Genomic DNA, 23,466 nt, shown 5'->3' with positions numbered 1-23,466 from the left:
AGGATATTGTATCACCAGATTCTTGCCAATTCACAGCCCTAGCTTCAGTAGCTTAAGCTAAATTTGACGCATTCAATATCAATGCTTACACACCCTCTCCCCACAGATACACACTCATGTTTCAGGCCACAACAATAATGCATAACCAGAACAAATTTGTTTTAATGGAAAAATCTTTTAAAACCTTTTTAAAAAACAGACCAACAAAATCAAGCTACAAATGAGACAACGGACTAGAACTCATCTTCATTAGGACCCTTTCCAAGAAATGGACTGATCATTGTTACACTCACTATTGTCGAACTAAAGGTCTGATCCAAAACGTCTTTGCAGCATTTGTAATGGGACCTATTCCGCTACAGTTAAAGCACTTGGACCTGGTGCTAATGGTGCTTAATATTTATAATGAATTTGTAGACAATTTTGAAAATTAAATTGCAACTTTACAATTTTGGTTCTGAAAAAGGCATCATCGAAGGCAAGGCAGCGAGTAAGAGTAATGACCATGGAAATTAATTGTGTACAATGAGCCTCCAATGATTCAAATAAAATACCCCGTTATAGTATCATAATGAACATCATTTGATGTTGCCCACTGGATGGTTGGTTCAAAATGAAGTAGATTAATGTTCACATTGATACGGTGACCTATGAAAATGGCAGTGATTAAGATAAGGCACAAAGATTATTAAAATCAATAACAGTTTACTGAGCAGTTAAAGTGAAAGGGAAGGAAACAAATTGAATACAAATTAGATACTGATTATGATTATGATATTGATTTGGTAAACATACGGTAAATTAGTTCCGGCCTTTGACCGCAAGTACCTAAAAAATTTGGCCCTTTGTGTGATTCAGTACGACAGCAGAACAATATGAAATTTAATAAACAATAATAAATATATATATCCGACTGATAAAAGTACATTTCATCAAAGCAGTGTTTCAAATAACATAAATACTTGGTGTCTTGGCAAAAGCCTTTTGGTTAAAAAAAAAAATTCAAAATTTGAAACACGGCATTCTTTTGTTTTCATCAACCTGAATATCTCGCTCTGAAATGTTGACGTTGAGTCTTATACTCAATGTTGCCAGTTCGTGTCACAATTTAGGTTCGTTTTGGACCCTTTTACTGCAGTTGATCTCGTTTTAGACTCAGGTTGATAAAAAATTAATCCGACAGACTAGAAAACTCCTGAGAAAAGGCCTTGAAAATTAACATGTAGATCTCTTAGTGAATGTTTCAGGGAAGGGGGGCAACTTAATCGTTTCAAGGGGGCACAAGACACATATGAAGAAAAAAAACAGAGATGTTGTCAGCATATTATCAAACAATTAAGACATGTCAAGTAATTGGGATTGTGGGTTTTCTTGAGTAAGCCACATAATACTTGGAATTGATAATGGTTAGGGTTAAAGGTTGTTAGAAAATAAGAGTTATTGTATCGACATTAGTCCCCACTGTTTGGGGTTTTAATTAAACTCTGGTCGCTAGAGGGCAGCAGTCATTATGTCCTCCACGAACATTATAACATGAACATTGAAATCCTGTAAAATGCTGGCGATTGGGCGATGACTGAGAACGAGAGGATACAGTCGACTCCAGCAGCTTTTAAGGCTGATGTTTTAATATATTTTGATTCAAAATGAATGAAAGCAGTTACGACTTCGTCTAGTCATGTGACCTGTAAGTTGTGCAACATCAGAGTCAAGTACTCGACAATACTGCAAATATATTGTTGTTACTACAGTATTACGATATATCGTATTGTTGCCCCTTTATAGTGATGCATATTGTGTCGCTGTATTCTAGATCCTTTCAGTTCATATCTATGACTTTGGGTTTTTGGCAGTTCAGAGATTGTGCCTTTCACTTTCATTTTTCATAACAAGAAGAGATCAGGCACGTCCAATTAAATAACAAAATCAGGTTCATGGCTTTTGGATTTTGGCTCTTCTAAAGAAAGATATTTCTTCAAAAAGTAGTTTCATGTCCAGTTGAATGTCTCATTTCCATTTCCTTTCTGTGTCGTTTTCCAAATACAGATGGAATTCCAAACCATTGACCTTGTGTTTCTTTCATGATAAATCGTTTTATCAGCCAGACCTGAAAACATGCGACTTTAATCTTCTTTATGAAGGTTTCTTAGCAGCTCAAGTGTGCAACGCTGAGTGTTTTTGTATCATTGAATACTATCACCTTGTTGTTGATCTTGTTGATCTCAAAAGTTTGTCCTCCAAACCTTAATGGCTTCTCCAGCAAACTAGTTCAAATAGCGTTGAAGTTTACTCACGATCTTCTTTAAAACCTCCATGACCCTCATTATTAACGACGAGTGCTATTGTTATTGATCACATCATTGCATTATAGGTGAGACAAAGTTCATCATCAACATCTAGGAAACTTTACTGATTAGTTTGTAAAGCACTAGAGAGGAACAAAAGTTTTTTGTGCTTGAAGGCCAGTCGTGTTTCTCAAAAGGCTCCCGGTGAATGTTTCAAAGCCAGACTCTCCACTTCCAGTGCTTTCTTGCCAGGTTTGCTCAGAGGGAGGTCGTGAGATGGAGTGCACAGGGTGGTAAACCTCTGATGAGAGAGAAGATATCGTTGGGACGACACAAGAAACAAGAAATGGTTCTGCTCTGACATTAAGCCACCTCTCGTAACGTTCCCGGTGTCGTCCACAGGTTGCAGAGCATCCACAGAGGAACATTGAGTGTGGAGGAGAGTGTGAACCACCAGCCGAGGGCATACCCCCACCAGGGATACTCCATTGTGTTGTTGAATTTCAGTGGAGTAAACTTGATGAGCGAGAAAACAAACGTTCCCTGCAAAAGGAAGATAAAGGGTTATGACCAGGTGACTTGTACATCTACTGTCTACTACTATCTATATACAGTAAATATACATAAAACAGAAGTTGTATTTTTGTACGCGCACTAAAATTAATTTATGCTTAATTTGATTAAGTAACAAAGAATTTCAGATCCTTTTGATAATTATAAAAAAATAGGAGCAATATAAATTAAATGTATTAATAATTTCCTCTCATTTTTAAGCTTTGTTAGACCACCTGAACCAACTCTATGGAAGTTTATCAGGAAAATTCAATAATTGAATTAAACATTTCAAATTAAAATTTGCATTAATTATTTAAAAAAAAACTAATTAAATATACTCAATCCCTAATCAAAGAATTTAAGAAAAAATATATATATAAACAAAACTTTTTCATTCACAGTTTTTAAAATTTCTAATTCAAAAATATATATTTTATATACTTTTAAATGCAATATAAAATGTTGGTATAAAAGTGCCATCATACCGATCAATACCGAAAGAGTACCAAGCTACTGGATTAAACTTTCAGCCAATCGTGCGATGGACAGACGATCACATGATGAAACCGCTTCTATTCTGGTGGAACTATTTTTATAAAGTAAATAATAGTAATGATATATTTTTATTGAACAGCGCCTTTTTTAGAGAACTTAAGGTCACTTCCATAGATACCGAGAAAAACATAAAATCAAACAATACAATAAAACCAAGAGTTAAACGTTACAAATAAAAAGGTTTTGAAAATGTAGTTTTGAATTATTGGAATTAGAATCTATTAGAACTATGTATGCAATCAAATAAATCATTAAAAAAAAACAACAACAAAAAAAACAATGATTTTAAAACAATTCATTTTTCTCTTTTAATATACAAATTATTGTATTCAATAGTTTAATTAAATTCAGCATTTTCAACATAGAATAATTTAATGTAATAATAATATTAAGAAAACAACAATACTTCAATAAAATTAGTAAAATATTCCAATGCCACTTATATCCTTCTATATTACTCTCTCCTCTCCCTCGCTTAGGTTCATTTGGTTTTCAATGTAATGTTTATACCAATATCTCAGCTAGTAGTTGCATGAACTACATGAGTGTTAGCATCAAGGTTGCTCTCAGACCGAACTTTTTCTCACCATGCAGACGACTGGAGTGACATATTTTAAGCAGTACTTGATGAGTGGTAAAGGTCTGTATCCAATCATGTCTTCAATCATGTCGTAGAAACGATCGGCTCCTGCGGGCCACAACAAAAAAAGGCGTCCATGAGCAATGATTACAAGCTAAAAACATTTTCAGCAATTTGTAGATTCCCCCACCGTAGACCCAACCAATAGTGAACGATTGCAGGATGGCGAAGAGAAGAAGAGTCATCCCACTGCAGCTGTAGTAGTCGAAGATCTGAAAAATGTAGAGTCCTCCCTGTGGACGAGTCATGAGCTCTGTGAGTCAGCGTCAAGTTGCCGGACTACACAACAAACAGTATTGGACTCATACTTCCGTCACCATGACGAGGCCGATCAGGAAGCAGAAACAACTGATGAGCAGCAGGAGCAGTTTGCGTCGATGGCCCACGTGAAAGAAGGAAGGATTCATGTCACAGATGGCAGTGGCCAGAGCTTCCAGGCCTACAAACTGAACAGAGACACGTCAGACCAGGAGACTTGAACGAGTCAGGGGGAGGTGGGTTCAACCTGGCTGTCCAGTCCCAGGAGGATGATCATGACGAAGAAGAACACCGACCAGAGCTGAGGGAACGGCATCATGGCCACGGCTCGAGGGTAGGCGATAAAGGCCAACCCGGGACCTACCATGGAAATAACAACACACTTTAATATTTGATTGTTCAGCAAATATCACAAACAATAAGGCAACGGTCGTTCGCCGTCCTCACCTGATTCTGCCACTTTGGAAATGTCCGTCTGCTGCTCGTAGGCCATAAACCCTAGGGCGGAGAAAATAGCAAATCCCGCGAGAAAACTGGTCCCACTGTTCAGAAGGCACAAGTACACACAATCCCTGAAGAAGAAAGAAGAAAAGATTTTAATCACACAGTACTTATAAGCAGCTTCAACAGTCAATAAACATCCAACTCAACTGGCTCAGAGCGTCTTTTTGAGTTTGACGGACCACAAGAGGAAAGGTAAAAACTATTTAGAACACAATTTAACCTTATCTTAAAAAATATTTTGCTATCTATATACAATTTTCATCATAATATAATATAAATATATATATATATATATATATATATATATATAGGCACAATGGAACTTAATAAAGTTTTCCGGAGCTCAGTAGATGGCGCTTCAAATTTTATGAGGTTAGTAAAGGTCAACTAACCCAACTCTCCTGACTCAGATAATTCAAAAGTTGAAGTAATTCCTTCATCATGACCATGTTTTGAAGGTATTACTTTATAAAGTTCTCCCCCGTCTGAAATCTGGGCAAACGAGAGGTTATGAGAGAGGAGTCTATTATGACGCAATAATGGCTTCACTCCTCTTCCAGCCAGCTTTTGCAGGTGGAGACTTGGATTATTGACACTGCCTGACAAACTGATGTTTGACCAATAACAGCAGAGTGGGTGTGGTTATGGTATGGAAGTTATCAGTGGGCGGGGCTAAAGAACACTTTCTAATGTCAATATTTAAATGAAAAGAGAGTTTTGTAAGATCAGACACACAGTGATGATACAATAGAGGTCCAAGAAAAAAATCATAAATTTAAGTTTGCCGTAGATAATAAGCAAAGAGTGCCCTCTAGTGGAATCTTAAAATTGAAACTTCCAGAAGCTTCATCAGCAAGTCTCTTACTGAAATTAAAAACAAAAAGATTTGAGCAAAAACCAAAATATTTTAAAACCATATTTTAGAGCAATATACAAAAATAATAATTACAAAATTGTGAACATAAAAAGACACAACACAGCACAACAAATAAATAAAGATGGAGGAGAAGAACAGCAGTCAAAAATAACAAATGTAAGCAGACACAAAATATATAAAATCTTTGTCATGGTGTTGCATCGTACACACCTGTAACAGTTGTTATTGTATTTATTATAACTGCCCAGTGCAGTCAGACACCCGATACAGATGGCGTAGGAGTAGAATATCTGTGTCCCAGCATCCATCCACACCTACAAAAAAAAGGTTAAGTCCGTGGTCAGAACTCTTTGACACGATGAGTAAACATTTACGCAGATCCTGACATTAAACAATCAGCCAAGTGAACATGTGATGGAACAAGACACAGAGTGGAATAAGTCATCTTCTGTCAATGATTCTATTTGTACTAATGTTTAAAGACCTTGTTTTGAATTCATTAAACCAATAGTGTCACGTGTGGACATGTATCGAAATAATGACGCATTGCTTTAGAAGCAACATCCAGTATTTGGATTCAAAACATTTGAATACATTAAATTGACAAATCATAGTAAAGGTTTAAATCGTGTTTTTTGAACTGCAATCAAATGTCAGAATTTTATTATTAAGTGCATAGCAAAAGTACATAGATGCATTTCTGTGACATGCATCTATGTACTTTGTAATTTGATTGTATGCTGACGATGATGTTCTGTATGCATGTGACTCATTGTTTGTGTTTAAAAATTATTAATATGGAATGAGGAGTCTGGAACAGAAGTTTTGTTTCTAGAAAAAAAAAGTGTTTCTTCCTGTGCAGCCCAGTAACAAATGTGTAACAAAAGTGTAAAATCCAATAACACAATTACAATACATACAATTAATGTAATTTCCCTTCACCAGTAAACAAATGTAGTAATAACACCCATATTACCCTCATACTAATGCGTCATTGTATTGAGTTTAGAGTGTACCTGTGGGTCCATTAGACGATCTGGATCCGGATACAGGTAGAACTTGATGCCGTCTATGGCGCCGGGAAGCGTGAGTCCGCGGATGAGCAACACCAGCAACATCAAATACGGAAACGTGGCAGTGATGTACACCACCTGAGCATGAGCAGAAACAAAACACGCTCAAAACTACAAGGTTAATTGCAACAATGGCCAATAAAAAGTAGCGAAACATATGCTAGGCAGAGGTATGTGTCGACGTGCAGTTGCCGAAAGTGTTGTGTTGGAAAGGTGGTGAATAAAAGTATGTTTATCAAATGTACTTAACCACATAATTACACTGCAGAAAACTGACCAGAAACGGTTCCCTTCAACTGAGAAAAATCTCTAAACTTAGGAAAATTATTTCATAACACGATAATGTAATCCATGTGTTTGTGTCTTTTCATTTAGACTATTGCAACAGTTTATTTTCATGTCTAAACAAGAAGGAGCTGTCTCGCTCGCAGTTAATACAAACTCTGCAGCAAGAATTCTGACCCGCTCTAGTAGAAGAACTCACATTTCTCTGATCCTTAAAACTCTTCACTGGCTGCCAGTTTCTTTCAGGATCAATTTAAAATGTATTTTTCATACTTTCGGAGCTATTCATTGCCAGACTCCTCCTTATATCAGTGATTTGATCCAGCCTTACACCCAAGCTCAGGCTCTGAGATCCATGGATCAGAATCTACTGATGGTTCCTGAATACGGTTTAGGACCAGAGGAGAGAAATCCTTCCAGACTGTTGCTCCTAAGCTTTGGAACCATTTTCCTCTCCCTCTGTGTATGGATCCACTGACTCCTTCAAGAAACATCTTAAGACATTCTTATTTATGTTTTTCCCTGATTTTCTGGGACTTCTGTGTTTTTCTAATGTGTCTTGGCCTTTTAAAGCATGTATTTTAACTGTATATTGTTTTTGATTATTAAAGCGCTTTGTGACCCTGGTCTAGAAAGGTCTTGTCTGTCTGCTTCATGTGTGGGTAAAGGAGTTTGGGGATATTTATCTGTGCCAGGAACTTGACTCTAAGGCAGGGGTGGCCAACCTGGTCCTCAAAGAGCCGGTGCAGGTTTTTGTTCCAACCAATCAAGAAGACACCTTTTCACCAATCAGGTGTCTTAGGAGTGTAATCAGTTGAATGTCAGTCTGGTGTTGCTTGTTTCAGCTAAAACCTCATTGGTTAAACTGGGCATGCTGGATTGGTTGGAACATAAACCTGCAGCCACTGCGGCTCTTTGAGGACCGGGTTGGCCACCCCTGCTCTAAGGAGTAAACGCCACCTGTGACCTTGATGCAATAAATTATCCAAGCGTGCGATTGCATGGAACCTTTGGAGTAAAATAATTTAGGGCTTGTGAAAGTGGGATGGAGATATCACGCCAGCCTCAACCCTTAAGTAAGTAAGTAAGTAATTTGTATTTATAAAGCGCTTTTCCAGACCAGGGTCACAAAGCGCTCAAAACAATACTCAATAAAAGATATACTTTAATGGTCAAGATAAGTTAAGATAAGTGCCTTGGTGCCTCAGAAAGAATTCAGACATGCAACTATGAAGGTATACAAGGAGCAAAACGGATGTCACTTGCTGATTTCTTTCCTGAAAATTAAAAAATAAAAGCTACCGGTTCTCAGAAATATATTTTGCGAGTGCGCAAATCCACCGCTGCGAGTCAGCCTTAAGAGCACTGCGAGCAACAAATGACTTAATCTTAAGAAAAAACGAATGTACTTCTGTTAAAATAGTAAAAATGCATACTATACGCTGTATAAGTAATGTTAGTAGCCAAGTATTATTATTAAGGGGATCTTTTACTAGAACTAATCGCGAAAGAAATCCATACTTGGGGCTTACTCAAAACTGTTGTACATCATATTTTTAGTTTCATTTGTCTCTCATTCAGCATGTGTAGGGGGGCGCGGGCATTGTTAAGAAGCGAAAGAGGGGGCGTGGTCAAGATGTAGTGCCCGTACCGATTGGCAGTTATTGTTCAAATACATGGGCACCTTCCTCTGTTACATCAAATCCTTTTCACTCTTTATATACCTTCATATGCAACCATTGAGACGTGTAAGACCTGTGTTCTTTCTCACTTGTGAGTAATTAATTGTGACTTTAAACTAAATTTAGTGTCTATTGTTTGAGTTTCAGCTCTAAGTTAGTACTTAACAGTTGACACCACATTGTGACTTGTATCAAAGCACCTTTCCAGTTGACTTGACTCCCTTCCAGACACAGAAGTAACAGATGATCCAGGAGAGGAGAAGACACAAGGCCAACTCCCATCGAATCTCTCCTATTTCCTCCACGCTTCCGGTCACATTCAAAACTCGTCGCCTGTAAATGACAGTTGAATTGTTTGAAAAAATGTCTTAAAGGATTCTGTGTTTTCACATTCATACTTACTCCCAGAATTCTCTCACGGGCGATGTTGCATTGACTGGTACAGTTCCATTTAAAAGAACATTATTCCGCTGAAACTCCACACACATCTCTGAGCAAAAGACAACAAATTGAGCTTAGTTTTGATTACAACTCTACATAATAGTGTCAGCAGTAGCAAACCTGTGTTCCAGGCGTTCCTGCAACTTGACCAGGGAAGTTCATAGTTAAAGGAGGAGAAGAGGTAGAAGAACGCCCAGGCCAGGATGATGATATAATAGATGCTGGAGTATAAGACCACCACCTGAGCTCCGTAACCCAGACCTGACAAATGAAGTGATAAAAATTATAAAAAAGGATGGAATTGTCATGGTACCCTTCCTGAGAATTTTTATTTTTTGTCCCTTCCTGTTCCCTCTCCTGCCCTGTGTTAACAGTCGGCAAGGGGCAGTCCCTTGGCGAGACCACAGCTGCCGACAATTCGTCAATCAAGGTCTGCAGTCTAAAGTGGGAATGTGGGCATTTTGTCGGTGTCAGTACGCTGCTTCTCTTCATCCTGGTAATCTCCTGAATACTGCCTGCTTCGTTTGTTTGTTCTTAGACACTGTATCCCAAATCATGATGGCTTTTAATAAGCGCTTTTTGTTCCTCGAATTTTTGCCATTTGTGTTTTAGCAGATCTCGCCTCCTGTTGCCCCTTGTCGGCTGCTTTTTGTTTTTTCTATGGACAATTACTTCATTATGGACTGAGAAAGTGGACTCCTTGTTATTTATCTTCCTCTTGTGGATAGTTTTGGTTTAAAGCCTGTATTTATTAAATTGTTTTTGTATTGTATTCAACCTTGGCTTCTGTTACTTTTGTTACCATCTGCTTCTGGGTGACCTTGTTCATAAATTCATTTCAGTAATATACACGCCTATCCAGCAAAATCCTCCCATAACATTTATAAAATGCCTTGATTTAAAAAAAGTAATAAAAAATACACCTGGATGTGACGGACAGTTAGAATAGGGCCAATTATTTCCAATTCAATGTTATAGTTTTGTACGAGAACTCAAGCTTTCTCCATTGATTCCCATTGCAACCATTTTATCCATTCTTTTTTAGATCAATTCATTTTAAGATACTTTAACACACCCAAGTTCCCAACTCCCCCGCAGACAGAAATACACAACACGCTGTGTCGGTAAAAAATACATCCACAAAAAATTTAACAAAATGAACTTCAACCTTTACTGTGTGATTTTACGAACAAGAGGGCATTCGTGGCAAGGAAACTTTATAATTCATAACATCCCTGAAGCTAGTCGTAAATTACTGTGAAGAAAAAGCAGTTGAATTTTTGATCTCCTTTAGCCAACACCAATGTCATGACTTAAAGCACATTCATCATGTTTACCTTCAAAGAGAGGACATATCTTCCTCCAGCAGGTAATACTTCCCTGTTTGGTGTACTGTCCGAGTGAGGTCTCGAGCAAGAAGAGGGGAATACCACAGGTGAAGAGGAAGATGACATATGGAATGAAGAACACACCTGAAAAACAAATGTTCTCATGAATACCATGAATGGTATTTTGGTACTTTAACCTGTAGGCTACTTTAAGTTAACATAAATTATTGCAAAGAAATAAAATATTCATAGATCAGTGAAAAGTAAATAACTAGTTTACTAGTAGATAACTAGTAATACTAGTTTGGAACTTGATATTAAAAAAGCTATTAAAAAATATTTTCCAGTATTTTTCTGAATATAAGAAACTAGGGTGTTATAAATTATCAATACGCCAATATATTGTTTTTTTCATGATGCTGAATCGATATTTGACATTTGAAAAAAGAAACTTGGATATAAAATACTGTATATATAAAAAAATAATTAAAAAAAGTTATTTTATGGTTAAAATTTCAATGAAGTGGGCTTAAAATAAAATAATTAGATTTTTTAAATTTACAATTATCATGCAAATATTAACAGTGTTTATTATTTTTTTGTGTTGCAATTACACTTGTGGCCACTCTATTAAATACTCTGCAGCTAAAGGAACAATAAAATCCAGTGAGATCCTGGCAAAGACTGAGGACAAGAGGATGCAGTAGACTTCAGCAGCTGTTAAAGCTAATGTTTGGACATATTCTGGTTTCAAAACAAATTAAAACAGTTCCAACTTCATCAAGAGTCATGTGGTCTGTAAATTCTGCAACACTAGAGTCAAGTACTCGACAATATTACAAATATATCATTGTTACTACAGTATCACAATATATCGTATTGTTGTCCCTGTATCGTGATACGTATTTTGCCCTATAATACTTAAAGCTTCATAGTTCGAACAATCCGTTAGATATAAAAAAAAAGGTTAAGGGCTAAATCATACAATATATAATTAAATATAAAGTAAGAAAAAATAAAAACTTCACATTAATCAGAAGACTTTCGCCCCTGAACTTACCTCCGCCATTTTTGTAGCACAGGTAAGGAAATCGCCACACATTCCCTAACCCAATGATCTGTCCGGCGACCGCCAGGAGAAACTCGACTTTGCTGGACCACTGTCCTCTACTCTGGATGACAGGTGCGGGATGTGGAGTGTCCTTTTCCAACCTGAACTTATGCTCCAGGTCAAAATGCTGAGGCATTGTGCTGAAACCGGAGAGCAGAGGGAACACACCATGTTAGTGTTGACATTAAAATGTTGCTTGAAATGTCAGTTCTAGCTCTTCTGTATCTCAGCTGTGCCACAAGTTAATAAATTCCTGGTCAGGGCGCTTGTTTTACAAGTAGACAATGGTTGAATGGAATTCATGTATATTGTATGCAAAGGTTTCCTCACCAGGATTCCAACCCACAAGAGTTTGACTATTTTCTGTATAATTTTGGCATTAAGGTACTATTTTAATGAAACTTTCATACAGCCTTTAAGGCAATAGCGCCACCTACGAAGGTCTGACAACACAGCCATTGCTTCATTGCAACATTCTTGACAATTCAAATCTCTAGTGTTACAGAGTGATTCACTCACATCATCGTATCCAGAATAAGTATTGATACCACCTTCCCACACCCCGTGCCCCCACTTAAATCTTTCCATCTCTCACTCTCAAAATATCCAACACACACAACATACAACCACAAAATATTGTCCTAATTGTAATTTTTTTTATTAATTCACATTTTGTACTAACTAAAGCTTTGTATTTGTATTTGTCGACAGTTTTTTTTTTTTTTTTTAATTTAACGTGTGGTTCTATTTATTATTGCTATTAAGCTTATCTGTTTATATTTCGTAAAAATTGAAATATTGCATATTTTCCCCGAGTATCAGTATAAAGTTGAACATTTTATTATCATGACGACCCTAATCTTAAGTCTTCTGATTTTAATGTTTTTATTTTGACTCTGAATTGTTACATAAATTCCTAAACACAAATGGAACTAGAGAATAGTGCCATGTTTTAATCACATGTTCCTTCAGTCATTGATGACGTTCCCTGAAGATTTAGTTTAGAGGCGTTCAGCACTTTTTGGGTAAAAAAACGGAAAACATAACCTTCTTGGCAGTGGATGAAATAAATAAAAGAACTAAAAATAAATACAATAAAAATAAAATAAAGCCCACATCTCCTATTAGAGAATCACAAAGACGTTTGACTTGGTCAGTAGCAGTCCTGCTCACACAGAATCCAAATGAACCACCAGGAAACAATCAAACAAAAACGATGTCGTAACTGTGGCGTGAAAAAATTCTTGGGTGAACTAGAGACATGGTGGGGGCCACTGAACTTAACCGTAAGTTCATCCAAAAATGAAGAACAAGAGTGGAGAGTTAGGAGTGCAAAGGATGTATAATGCAACATTATGCAGTTTTTAATTAGACAATATAACTTTGCACCGAAATCGTGACACAAGACGACATCAAGTCGGGTCAACAAAAGTGTCTCTATTTCTCCGTGGGGTTAAATGTCGGTCAGTTCTGCTTGGCATCAGAATGATTCTTTCACAAATGACGCTTTTGTTGAAGGACTCTTCATGTGGGAGTTTTGTGTGAATAATTCAAAAATACATCAACAGATGCTTAAAATGAACTGTTAGTGATGAAGGCTCAATAGTTGTTAGCCGACATGACTCTGAGTCCTCACTGTAAGAAGATAAAGTAGTGTTTATTTAAGTTGAATTAAGGACAACAATATTGTAAATCACATTTCGTTATTGTTTTGTCTTTTAATGTAAACAAAAACAAGACTTGGTATATTGTGGTCTAGGCTGAAAAACTAAAAGATTTACAAAAGCACTCTGCCAAGCATCTTGTTTCCACTAGTAGTCATTGTTTAAGCTCATTATTCAACAGACTGTGGGTTTCCAATAAGATACATTTAGGAAAACCATTCACATTTAAGTAAAAACTGCATCTAAAAAGTTCCCGATTTTGCAAGCAACCTTTTTAACAACCCTAAAACAACCTAAAACCTTATTCTGACCTTGGAAAAAGTTGAGGTAAACATTTTCAACATCAATTAAAAATGTTAAAAGACAAAAAAAAATGAAGACAAGAGTAAAGACCTTGGTTCATCTTAAAGTGGAGACATGTTATGTTGCTATTGTTGTTGGAACGATCATAAAAAGTACTTTGTAATGGCGAGCAAATAATTGGATTCCGTGTCGTACACGACGATAAGTCGACGTTTGTTTTCTCTCCAGAAAGGACGTCACCTAGGAGCATACTGGTTGACATTGCCACTGGCTGCTTGTCAGGAGGTCTCTTCGTTCCCACACGAAGCTCGTAAATATACGACCAGACGCTCATGCAGGTAGTTCAAAGTTCAAACTGTTCCGGCCGGACAGCCGTCACAGTTGGCCGCCTGTGCTCCTTACAAGATGACATTTGTCCTTCTTATCGTTGCAAATATAAATGTTAAAAACAGACGGCCTTTTAAAGGTATTAATAACCTTGAATTTCCAAATGACCAGGAAGATAAAACTTAGTTAAAAGTTAGTAGCCAATAAAATGTAAATATATGTCAAAAAAATATTCTTCATATAACTGATGAATTTCAATATAATACAATTGAATCAATATATTTATTGAAGGAAATTAACTAAACGCAGGCTTAATGTCCCCCCGACGGCTACTACTGTCCCAACTTGTCAACACATTTTTTCTTTTGCAAGAGTTGGGAGAAATTGATATGTTTTGTCCCTTGTCCTTTGTTCATCATCACCTTTCACCCTCGTGTTTTTAAATAAATATGGCCTTCTCAGTTGAAATTCCACAATCCAGTGTTAAAATACACACCCTTGTGTAGCCAGTGTCGAAATGTGTCAAAATACAGTGAACATTTTTAAATAGAAATATTAAAAACGATTGTATATGTTTAAACATAGACCAACATTATTCAATGCATATTTATAATAGATCTTGATAGAATACAGAGACGGGAGAAAAACTAAAAACTGTTACTTATAATTATTTAAAAATTAGTCACTCTGATTACTAGAATGGATACAAAACAACTGCTGACACAATCAGAATTCCAACTAATGAATGTATAACACACTTAAATCAATAGTTTAAACAGATTTTCTTTCGATAGAACTAGTTGTTTAAAAAGAAAACAATAAAAGAATGTCACTACATCTATTTGTATTTCAAAAGTATGATGATTGACATTTCTTTCTATTCTGACTTTTTCCACCCGACAGTCAGTTTACTTCTTAAACCGTCTGTCATATCTTTCTCTCCCACACTTTCTATTACCTCCTTCACCATGACCACAAACTGTCCACTTCACCTCTCACCTCCACACTTCCATCTTTAGACTCTCTTTTCTCAAAATATCGAAGAATAATTCCTGTGTTTGTTTTATTTTGAGTAAACACATAACGGCTTACCACAACTTCTCGTATCTTTATAAAATAAATAAACAACCAGGTTCTTATTTCTCTTTCTCAACCGTCGCTCCACTTTTTTTCTGTGACGACTTTATATTCAGAAGTGTCACTAAAGAGACGTCAAACCCAGGGCGTTTTTGCGATTTTTGCCAAGTCTATTTGCCAAGTCTATTTTGTAATGACAGATCAGGTAACACCAACATCAATTACAGTCAATATACTTCATTTTAAAACTTGTTACAGCCTCATTTGTTATTAGTGGTTTCATAACAAATAGCACTCGTCTAGACAAGCCCTTAGGAAACAAACAACGATGGTTGGCAATTTTAAAATTAATGCTTGCACACAAGTGCGACATTATTTACTTTTATTTTCTGCAATGTGCAGTTGCTTCCGGCGTCAGCAGCACACTGCTTTTGTGTCAGGAGACGACGGTTGCATTAATTTCTATCATGGCTGAAGAAATGAAAAGCTTTTGTTTTAAGCTTATGGAAAGAGTAAAACAAAAACAGGAAAATGAACAGGCAAACAGATTTTTAGCAAGGATTATAATCAAAGTAGACACGGTAAGCTTCAAAACAAAATGCTAAGTGCAACGGCGGCATTCCAGAAGGTGTGATCGGGACAGTGAGTCGATCAATGCCAGTCCTGTGAGACTGGATCACCCACACGTCATCCACTTGTGTAAAATTGCGGCTGAACAGGTTCAAAATAAAGCACAAGCAGCAGCAAAAGCCGGTTAAACTGTTTATAATCATATTTGGATCTTGTTTTTTTGATGATCATGCTGATTGGAATCCCAGGTTCTGGTTAATTTAAAACGATATATAATGTTTTTTAGTAGGAAATCCACACAATTCTTATCAACATGAGGTCCCTGGAGATGTCAATATTTGGCTCCTTTAATGATAACTGCTAAAAAAATATTTAATTGTAGTGGTGCATTATGGGAGTCATTACAAAAGTTTTTTTACTAACTATGCATAATAGTGTGTTTGCTTTACTTGCCTTGGGCCATTAATATGAAATTCATCTAGAATTCAAAAAGTGTTCCTTTGTCTTATTATTGTAACAATTTGACTGTTTTTTAATTTCAATGGCTTGATACACAACCAGTCAAAAACAATAATAACGCAAGTACGACAAAAGTACTATATATATTTCTTTTTTAAATCCATGAAAACAGTTTTCATGAAAAAAAAAGTTAAATATTATTTGGAATCCCTGTAATATAATAAGTTAAATATTTATCTGTGAGTCTGCCAAATATCTTTTAAATTGATCGATTCGCACATTATTTCTTTGGACCCACAGATTGTCTGATCGAGTCTGATCAGCAATGTTTACTGAAATCTTCCATCACTTTCAATGGTAATGTCATTAATATAATCAATTAAAAATACACTGTCATTGAGATTTATGTTTCCATTACTTATGGTGTGTTTGTTCAATCTGGTCTATTCATTTGCTTTTTTTCTATGCATATTTTAAGAGACAAACTTTCTAATTCAACGTTACTTAGATTGAGACTTGATTCAAAATGATAACATCAATCATTACATAATTCGTTTAGCAATCGTTCCAATGAGACAAACCTTTTTAAAAATGGCAATTAGGCAAGTTATGACATTTTGAAAGTTGGATTGAACAACATTGTCACGCCTAAAATATTAAACCTACATTGACTTACTATTAAGGAGAAACTAGTGCATGCAACCTGTTAAAATATTCCATCTTAATATTTATCACAGGAAAATTATACTTATATATGGAATCATATATACAAGACCTGCTCTGGTTACATATGAATCAATTAATCTTTAACATTTTACACAAATACAGCCACATTAAGTTCAAGTTCAAGTTCTTTTATTGTCAAATATGCATGTATCGAGACATACAGCATAATTGAAAGTGTGGTCCTCTCTGACCCACGATTATGGACATTAGTTAGACGTTCAAGAAAGTAAATAAAAAATAAATAACCAAAAAAATGAAATAAATAATCAACAATACTTAAATGATTAACTGAAAACTAAACAGAATATAATAATTAATGTTAATGCTAACTTATTGAAAATGTTGCACTTAAAAATGGTTTCATAATTTCTAGAATAAAAAATATATATTCAAGATTTTTTTTCTAAGAAAACAATGAAGAACAGTCAAACAGTCGAACAATGAATGGAAGTAAACACAGTGAAGCGAACATGTGTACAAATGATAGTTCATGCTCTTAAAAGGTTTGGAAAAGTTTTCATATTTGAAGGACATTTAAAAAAAATATACAAATTTTCATTCGGTGTTCAAGCTTCAATAGATTAAATTAAATATAAATTCAAACTTGAATTGTTCTATTTGTAAAATAGCGTTAGTCGCGATGACGTCAGAGTAGCCTAAACAAGGCTAAAGCTGTTCCTGGAGCTGTACAGCCGGTGACCTTTCACCCACTTTACAGCACCAGGAAAGCGCGTCAGAACCGAAAGAGAAAAAAACACACTTGCTACGTTTACTTCCTCTGGTGGAGTAAACTTCATGTACTTCCCGAACGCGGACAAAAAAAAAGAGGCGTACCTGGAGAAGACCGCGAGACGCAAGTAGTCGGTTGGGTTTTGTTTCGCCTCCATGTAGTCGGGATTCATCCGCGAGAAGATTCTAGAATTCCCGGCGAGACAAACGGCTGTGTCAGTGGGACACGCGTGGTCGTTCAAGAGAGCCGTGCACGAGTGACAATGAGGGAGAGAGGGAGAGAGGGAGAGAGGGAGGAGTGGGTGAGGGGTTGTCTGCTGTGTTTATGAATGAGCTGGTACCTGAGGCGGGGACTGGCGTGGAGGAGAAACGTGCGTGTGTGTTGACAGCCTGGGTCACAGAGTCCACTACACAAACATACACTTGAGTGTAGTAAAACAAAAGAATCAGTTCTTATCTTCATGGCAATAAACATAAAAAAAGAGAAGTGTCAACAGTGTTAATGGTAATAGATGTGCAAAATCAAAATTAAAGGGATAATTTCACTATAATTTCACTCACTTTCTAGATAAGGAACATAGAGGACAGGGAGGAAGTTGAGTCTCCTGACAGCCTGGTAGAAGAAATAGTTGTTTACATGTGTTTATGGTAAAAAGTCAGAAACTTTGGCACATTTCAATGTTTATATTTGTCTTGTTTTGTGGATAAGAGACAGTAGGCTTTGTGTTATTGTGCTTCAAGACAGTTGTTAATCCCTAATTCAGAAAAAACACCTTAAAGGTCAACTAATGTGAAAACCCATCTCTCCTGACTCACTCACATGTTTCTAATGTTGAAGTCTTCCTCTCCAATATGAAGTCTCTCATCATGACCATGTTTTGAACTTATAACTACCAGCCAGCTGTAATCACGAGCCGCTTTGTTTATACAACGAGTCCTTTGCAGGTGGAGACTTAAACGGGATTGATGACACACAGTGACAAACCTCAATGTTTGACCAATCACAGCAGAGTGGGTGCGGTTATGGTCAACAAGATTAAGTATTTAGAAAATAAAGTGGGTGGGGCTTAAGATCATTTTTGTAGTGTAAATATTTCAACGAAAAGAGAGGGTTTTTTTACAAACAGACACACACTGATGATATAATAGAGACGACTTAAATCAACACATTTGTTGAATTTTAATCTGACGGCATGTGCCAGCAACGTTCATGAATTCTCTTGCACAACCCTAAGTAGGCGAAGAAGAATTGTTTGCATTTTCGTTCCTGTTATCCATCGACAGAGAGACGACCCACCAAATTTGTTCACATTGTACTTGTTTCCTTCTCTTCATTTGTATTTATATCTTTTCATCAACTGTTTAGTTATTTTGCTGACAGTCAGACTCTATTGCGTAATTGCAATTGAGTAATAACAATAAACTTTATTACTCTTTGATACATGGAGCTGTGCCGCGATCATGGCAAAAAAAAACAAGAGGATAAAGTTAGATACAAGTGGCAGTAAATGTGGTAGAAAATCAAACATATTATCATAAATGACTGTTCCCTTTATTGCTTATAATCCCTTTAAAACCCGACTGAGCCGATTGACAGAACATTTAGTGTGGAATGTACACGCTCCTCTCTTAGTACTCATTGAAAGCACCGTGACGTTTCATGGATCATTCTGAACAGAGGTGTTCTGGACCAGTTAGAGACTTGACATGCCGGCCAAGAGAGAGTAACAGGAAATCTCACAGTACTTTTCCATCTCTGTTGAAGATACTGAGGTGGAGATAACATTCCTGTACTAGGGAAACTTTTTGTTTTGGCACATCCATCTGTCTTTCTTGCAATAATTGAAAGATGATTAATACAGATGCATTCGTACTTGTTTGTCAGAAACCATTTCCCTTCCTCTCATGGACACAACAAAACATGGCTCATAATTGATTTGTAAACATGTTTTCATCATGCTAACATATACTGTGTGTATATATAGTGTCATATTTTAATCATTTAGGACACTGTGACGTTGACTCCGGTCAATGATTCAAGTTAAGTTAAGAAACTACTAGTCTTCTGGGACGGAGCCTCTGGGTTATGGTGTTTAACTGTAAAAGTAATTGAGTATCAGAACAGAAAACATAGAATACACAAAAGCCATTCTTGTCATTACTTATTGATGTAATAGGTTATATCAAGAAATAAATAATTATACTCTTATGAGGTATGTTACGTCTTATTGTTATATTTAAGTTGTACCAGCCTTTACAATCACGCAATGAAGAAAACAAGGCTGATAAAATACATTTATCAATGACAGCATATTTGAGATTAATTGATAAAGTACAAGTACAGTTCAGATACTTTTTTAGGGGGAAAATGAACAGTTTACAGCATCTTTCAGGTCAGGTTAGAAGTACGAGGTAGGCTTTGCACAGTCAAGAAAAACAGACATGAGAGATGGTTCAAAGTCACACAAGCTTTACGTGTAAGGCGAAAAAACGACGTTTTGTGCTGTAATTCTTTGCAATGATGTTTTTGTATGGAATATCATGTAAGTAAGTAAGTAAGTAAGTAATATTTATTTATATAGCGCTTTTCGAGACCAGGGTCACAAAGCGCTTAGACAATCAAAACAATACTCAAAAAAGTACATACTTTAAAGATAAAGATAATACTGAGAACAACACAGGAGTTCGAGAAATTCAAGGAAAAGCCTGAACAAATAGAAACGTCTTAAGGTGTTTCTTAAAGGAGTCAGTAGACTCCATCAAGCGCAAAGAGAGAGGAAGATCGTTCCAAAGCTTAGGAGCAACAGCCTGAAAAGATTTCTCTCCTCTGGTCCTGAGCCGTGTGCGTGGAACCATAAGTAGATTCTGATCCACAGACCTCAGAGCCCGAGCTGGGGTGTAAGGCTGGATCAGATCAGTGATGTAAGGAGGAGCCTGACCATGAATAGCTCTGAAAGTAAGAACCAGAATTTTAAAGTTGATCCTGAAAGAAACTGGAAGCCAGTGAAGAGTTTTAAGGATCGGAGAAATGTGAGTTCTCCTACTTGAGCGGGTCAGAATTCTCGCTGCAGAGTTCTGAATCAACTGCAGACGAGACAGATCCTTCTTGTTAAGAGTTAAGTTTAGAGATTTTTCTCAGTTGAATGTAGAGAGGTTTACCTCAAACAGGTGATCAAGTAGAAGTATGGGTGCCAAGGTTTGACCACAAAGTAATTTAAACTGACAGTCATAACAAGTCATTGCCAATGATGTTGGACCAGAACATATATATTAGTGATGGACTAAAACTCTCGAACATTGACATCACCGTAAATAGTGTTTAACTTGATTAAAAAATATTTTTTGGAATTTGTATCATATTTAATAGTTACTAGACATTAGTAAGAAAAAAAAAGAGCTTAGAAACAGAAAAATTATGTTGCATCACACATTCTACTTTCACAAAGCATGTGAATCAGGGGTCTCAAGTTCAACTGGCCCGGGGCCCACCAGAGGAAAATAGTTGTAGAGACTGGGCCACAGGCTGTGCGGTCTTTTAGTTTTCGATTTATGGTTCATAGATCTTGTGGTCCTAATGAAATACATTATTCTAAGGAAGTATGTGCTATTCATGTACTATCAGTGCTATTAGAATATTGACTAGTTGAATTGAATTGAATTGAAGTTTTTTTTTTTTTACATTTTTTATTTGTGTTCAATCTTAACCAAACAATCATGATTTTTATTCCTTTACCATCTGCCATTGTACAAATATCAAAATCAATCATTTAAACTATCAAGTTTGAGACACTTGCATTCAATATACCATTATAAAGGTCTTAAAACAAGACTATTTTCTAATCATTTTATATACAATTAGTCATTCCACAAACCAATGTCTTCTATATATAACGAGTGTCGATAATTAAGATGGAAAATAAAATACCAACTCACCAACTGTCATTTTCAGGAGAAGTCTGGCATTGATGTCCGTTCGTTTTCGACATTGCTTCTATATTGTGCTTGTCCGAAAAAGACCAGTCCCGCTTTGCTTTAACTAGTGGCTCAAGAGTACAGAGGAGGTAACATTGTACATTGACAAATCATTACTCCGTTTGTTGAGTAATTATCTACACACAAACCCGTAACTCAATGACACCTGTATAGGACCCTGCAAAACATTGAACTTTACTGTACTTGGTATTGAAATTGCATTGTATTGAGTTCTGCGTCACTAACTTTAAAAACTTTAAAAAATAATGACTATATTTGATGTAATATTAAATTAAATTATGGGACAATTGTATTTGATTAAACTGTTAAAACTGTAGGCAAATTTTGATAGATTCAAAATAGGCAAAAAATTAAGATTTATTTAGAATTTGTAAATATAATGTAACATAATGTAAACTCTACATGATCCATGTATCGAGTACAGAGAAATAGCCACATCCCTAAATTCCTGAAGGATTTCCCCCAAGGTATCAATAAAGCCCTATATCTCCATCTGCATGTGGCCCCAAAAACATTTCGGCTTAAAATGTGGCTCCTTGTGTGTGGCTGAAGCTCAAGCCCTGTCCAGGTGAAACAAGGAATTGCAGGATACTGATCTCAATGTCAACCGACGTTCTGATGCTGGAAAAGTTGGGGGTTACCAAAGATTTGGAATCTCCAATACGATGGAGGTAGGTCGTCAGAAGGTGGTCTTATAAGTCTTTAAAGTGAGGGATGTGACGGCTATTCTGACAGCACTGTCACTTTGGGATTGTTTTGGATGCTGAAGCTGTTTTTTAAACAAATGAAGAATCGGGACCACATGGTGTCACCAAAAAGTATAAGTGCAAAAACACATGACATGATCAATCATAATGAAGACTACTTTTATCCGAAGAAGAAGGTAAATCAGAAATAATTCGACCATCGATCAATCCAATCATTTAAGGTTGGAATTATATCTAATGCATCTTGTTGTGTGATTGCTTCCCAGCATTCACACAATTAAGTAAGTAAGTAAGTAATTTGTATTTATATAGCGCTTTTCCAGACCAGTGTCACAAAGCACTTAAACAATCAAAATAATACTCGCTAAAATATATACTTTAAAGGTCAAGATAAAACTGAGAACAACACAGTAGCAACAGCCTGGAAGGATTTCTCTCCTCTGGTCCTGAACCTTGCGAGGAACCATCAGTAGATTCTGATCCACCTCGAGCCCGAGCTGGGGTGTAAGGCTGGATCAGATCACTGATGTAAGGAGGAGCCTGACCATGAATAGCTCTGAAAGTAAGAACCAGAATTTTAAAGTTGATCTTGAAAGAAACTGGAAGCCAATGTGTGTGAAGGATCGGAGAAATGTGAGTTCTTCTGCTTGAGTGGGTCAGAATTCTCACTGCAGAGTTCTGAATCGACTGCAGGCGAGACAGCTCCTTCTTGTTAAGACATGAAAACAAACTGTTACAATAGTCCAGGCGAGAAGACAAAAACGCATGGATTAAAAGCTCCAGATCATGTTGTGACAACATTTTCCTGGGTTTAGAGATTTTTCTCAGTTAACCCTGTAACACCCCTTGTTGTAAAATTACAACGTTACCTTTAACCATCCTAAAAAACAATCTGTTATATTTTATCTGATTTTTTACCACATTTACATAGTCATTGGGTCCTATTGTTCAGTCCCACAATGCTATTGGATCTTACATTTGTTTATAAGTCACGCCTTCTGGCCATGAACTCACACAACCACTCAAGGTTTCCTTCGAACAACAACCAATTGCTTCATTGGACTGGATTCATCAGATTCAAGTAAGTAATATGTCTTTTATATTTTTTTTGGTTGTTATTACAATGTCTAGAGCATGTACATATGTAGTTATTGTGGAATAGATGCATCAAATTTTATTTAGAGCTTGATATATAATTGTTGCAATTATACAACACTGGGTGAATGTGGTAGTCAAAATAGCTGGCTTGTTGCAGTGGGCACAAACAGGTTGTATTGCCTCCACTACACCACTGCCTGAAAGAGAGTATTTTCTTTA

The 23,466-nt window shown here is 36.4% G+C and overlaps 1 protein-coding gene across 1 annotated transcript; it reads right to left on the bottom strand.

Annotated features, from left to right (window-relative positions):
• Positions 1–140: 140 nt before the first annotated feature.
• On the bottom strand, positions 141–21,404 carry LOC148071371 (sodium- and chloride-dependent GABA transporter 2-like). Its single transcript, XM_087801809.1, has 18 exons — positions 21,383–21,404; positions 18,011–18,062; positions 17,791–17,871; positions 17,555–17,635; positions 11,544–11,734; positions 10,493–10,627; positions 9,276–9,416; positions 9,117–9,204; positions 8,915–9,047; positions 6,691–6,825; positions 5,885–5,988; positions 4,741–4,865; positions 4,541–4,653; positions 4,344–4,481; positions 4,166–4,268; positions 3,983–4,083; positions 2,658–2,828; positions 141–2,586 (listed from the first exon to the last, which is right to left on the bottom strand). Exons 1-18 carry the CDS (start codon positions 21,390–21,392, stop codon positions 2,476–2,478), a joined length of 2,013 nt encoding a protein of 670 aa, XP_087657935.1. The 5' UTR covers positions 21,393–21,404; the 3' UTR covers positions 141–2,475.
• Between the last annotated feature and the right edge of the window lie 2,062 nt (positions 21,405–23,466).

This window comes from Callionymus lyra, chromosome 10, assembly GCF_982586985.1.
Source record: "Callionymus lyra chromosome 10, fCalLyr1.hap1.1, whole genome shotgun sequence".
Taxonomy (NCBI): domain Eukaryota; kingdom Metazoa; phylum Chordata; class Actinopteri; order Syngnathiformes; family Callionymidae; genus Callionymus; species Callionymus lyra.
This window is presented reverse-complemented; position numbering and strand designations above follow the sequence as displayed.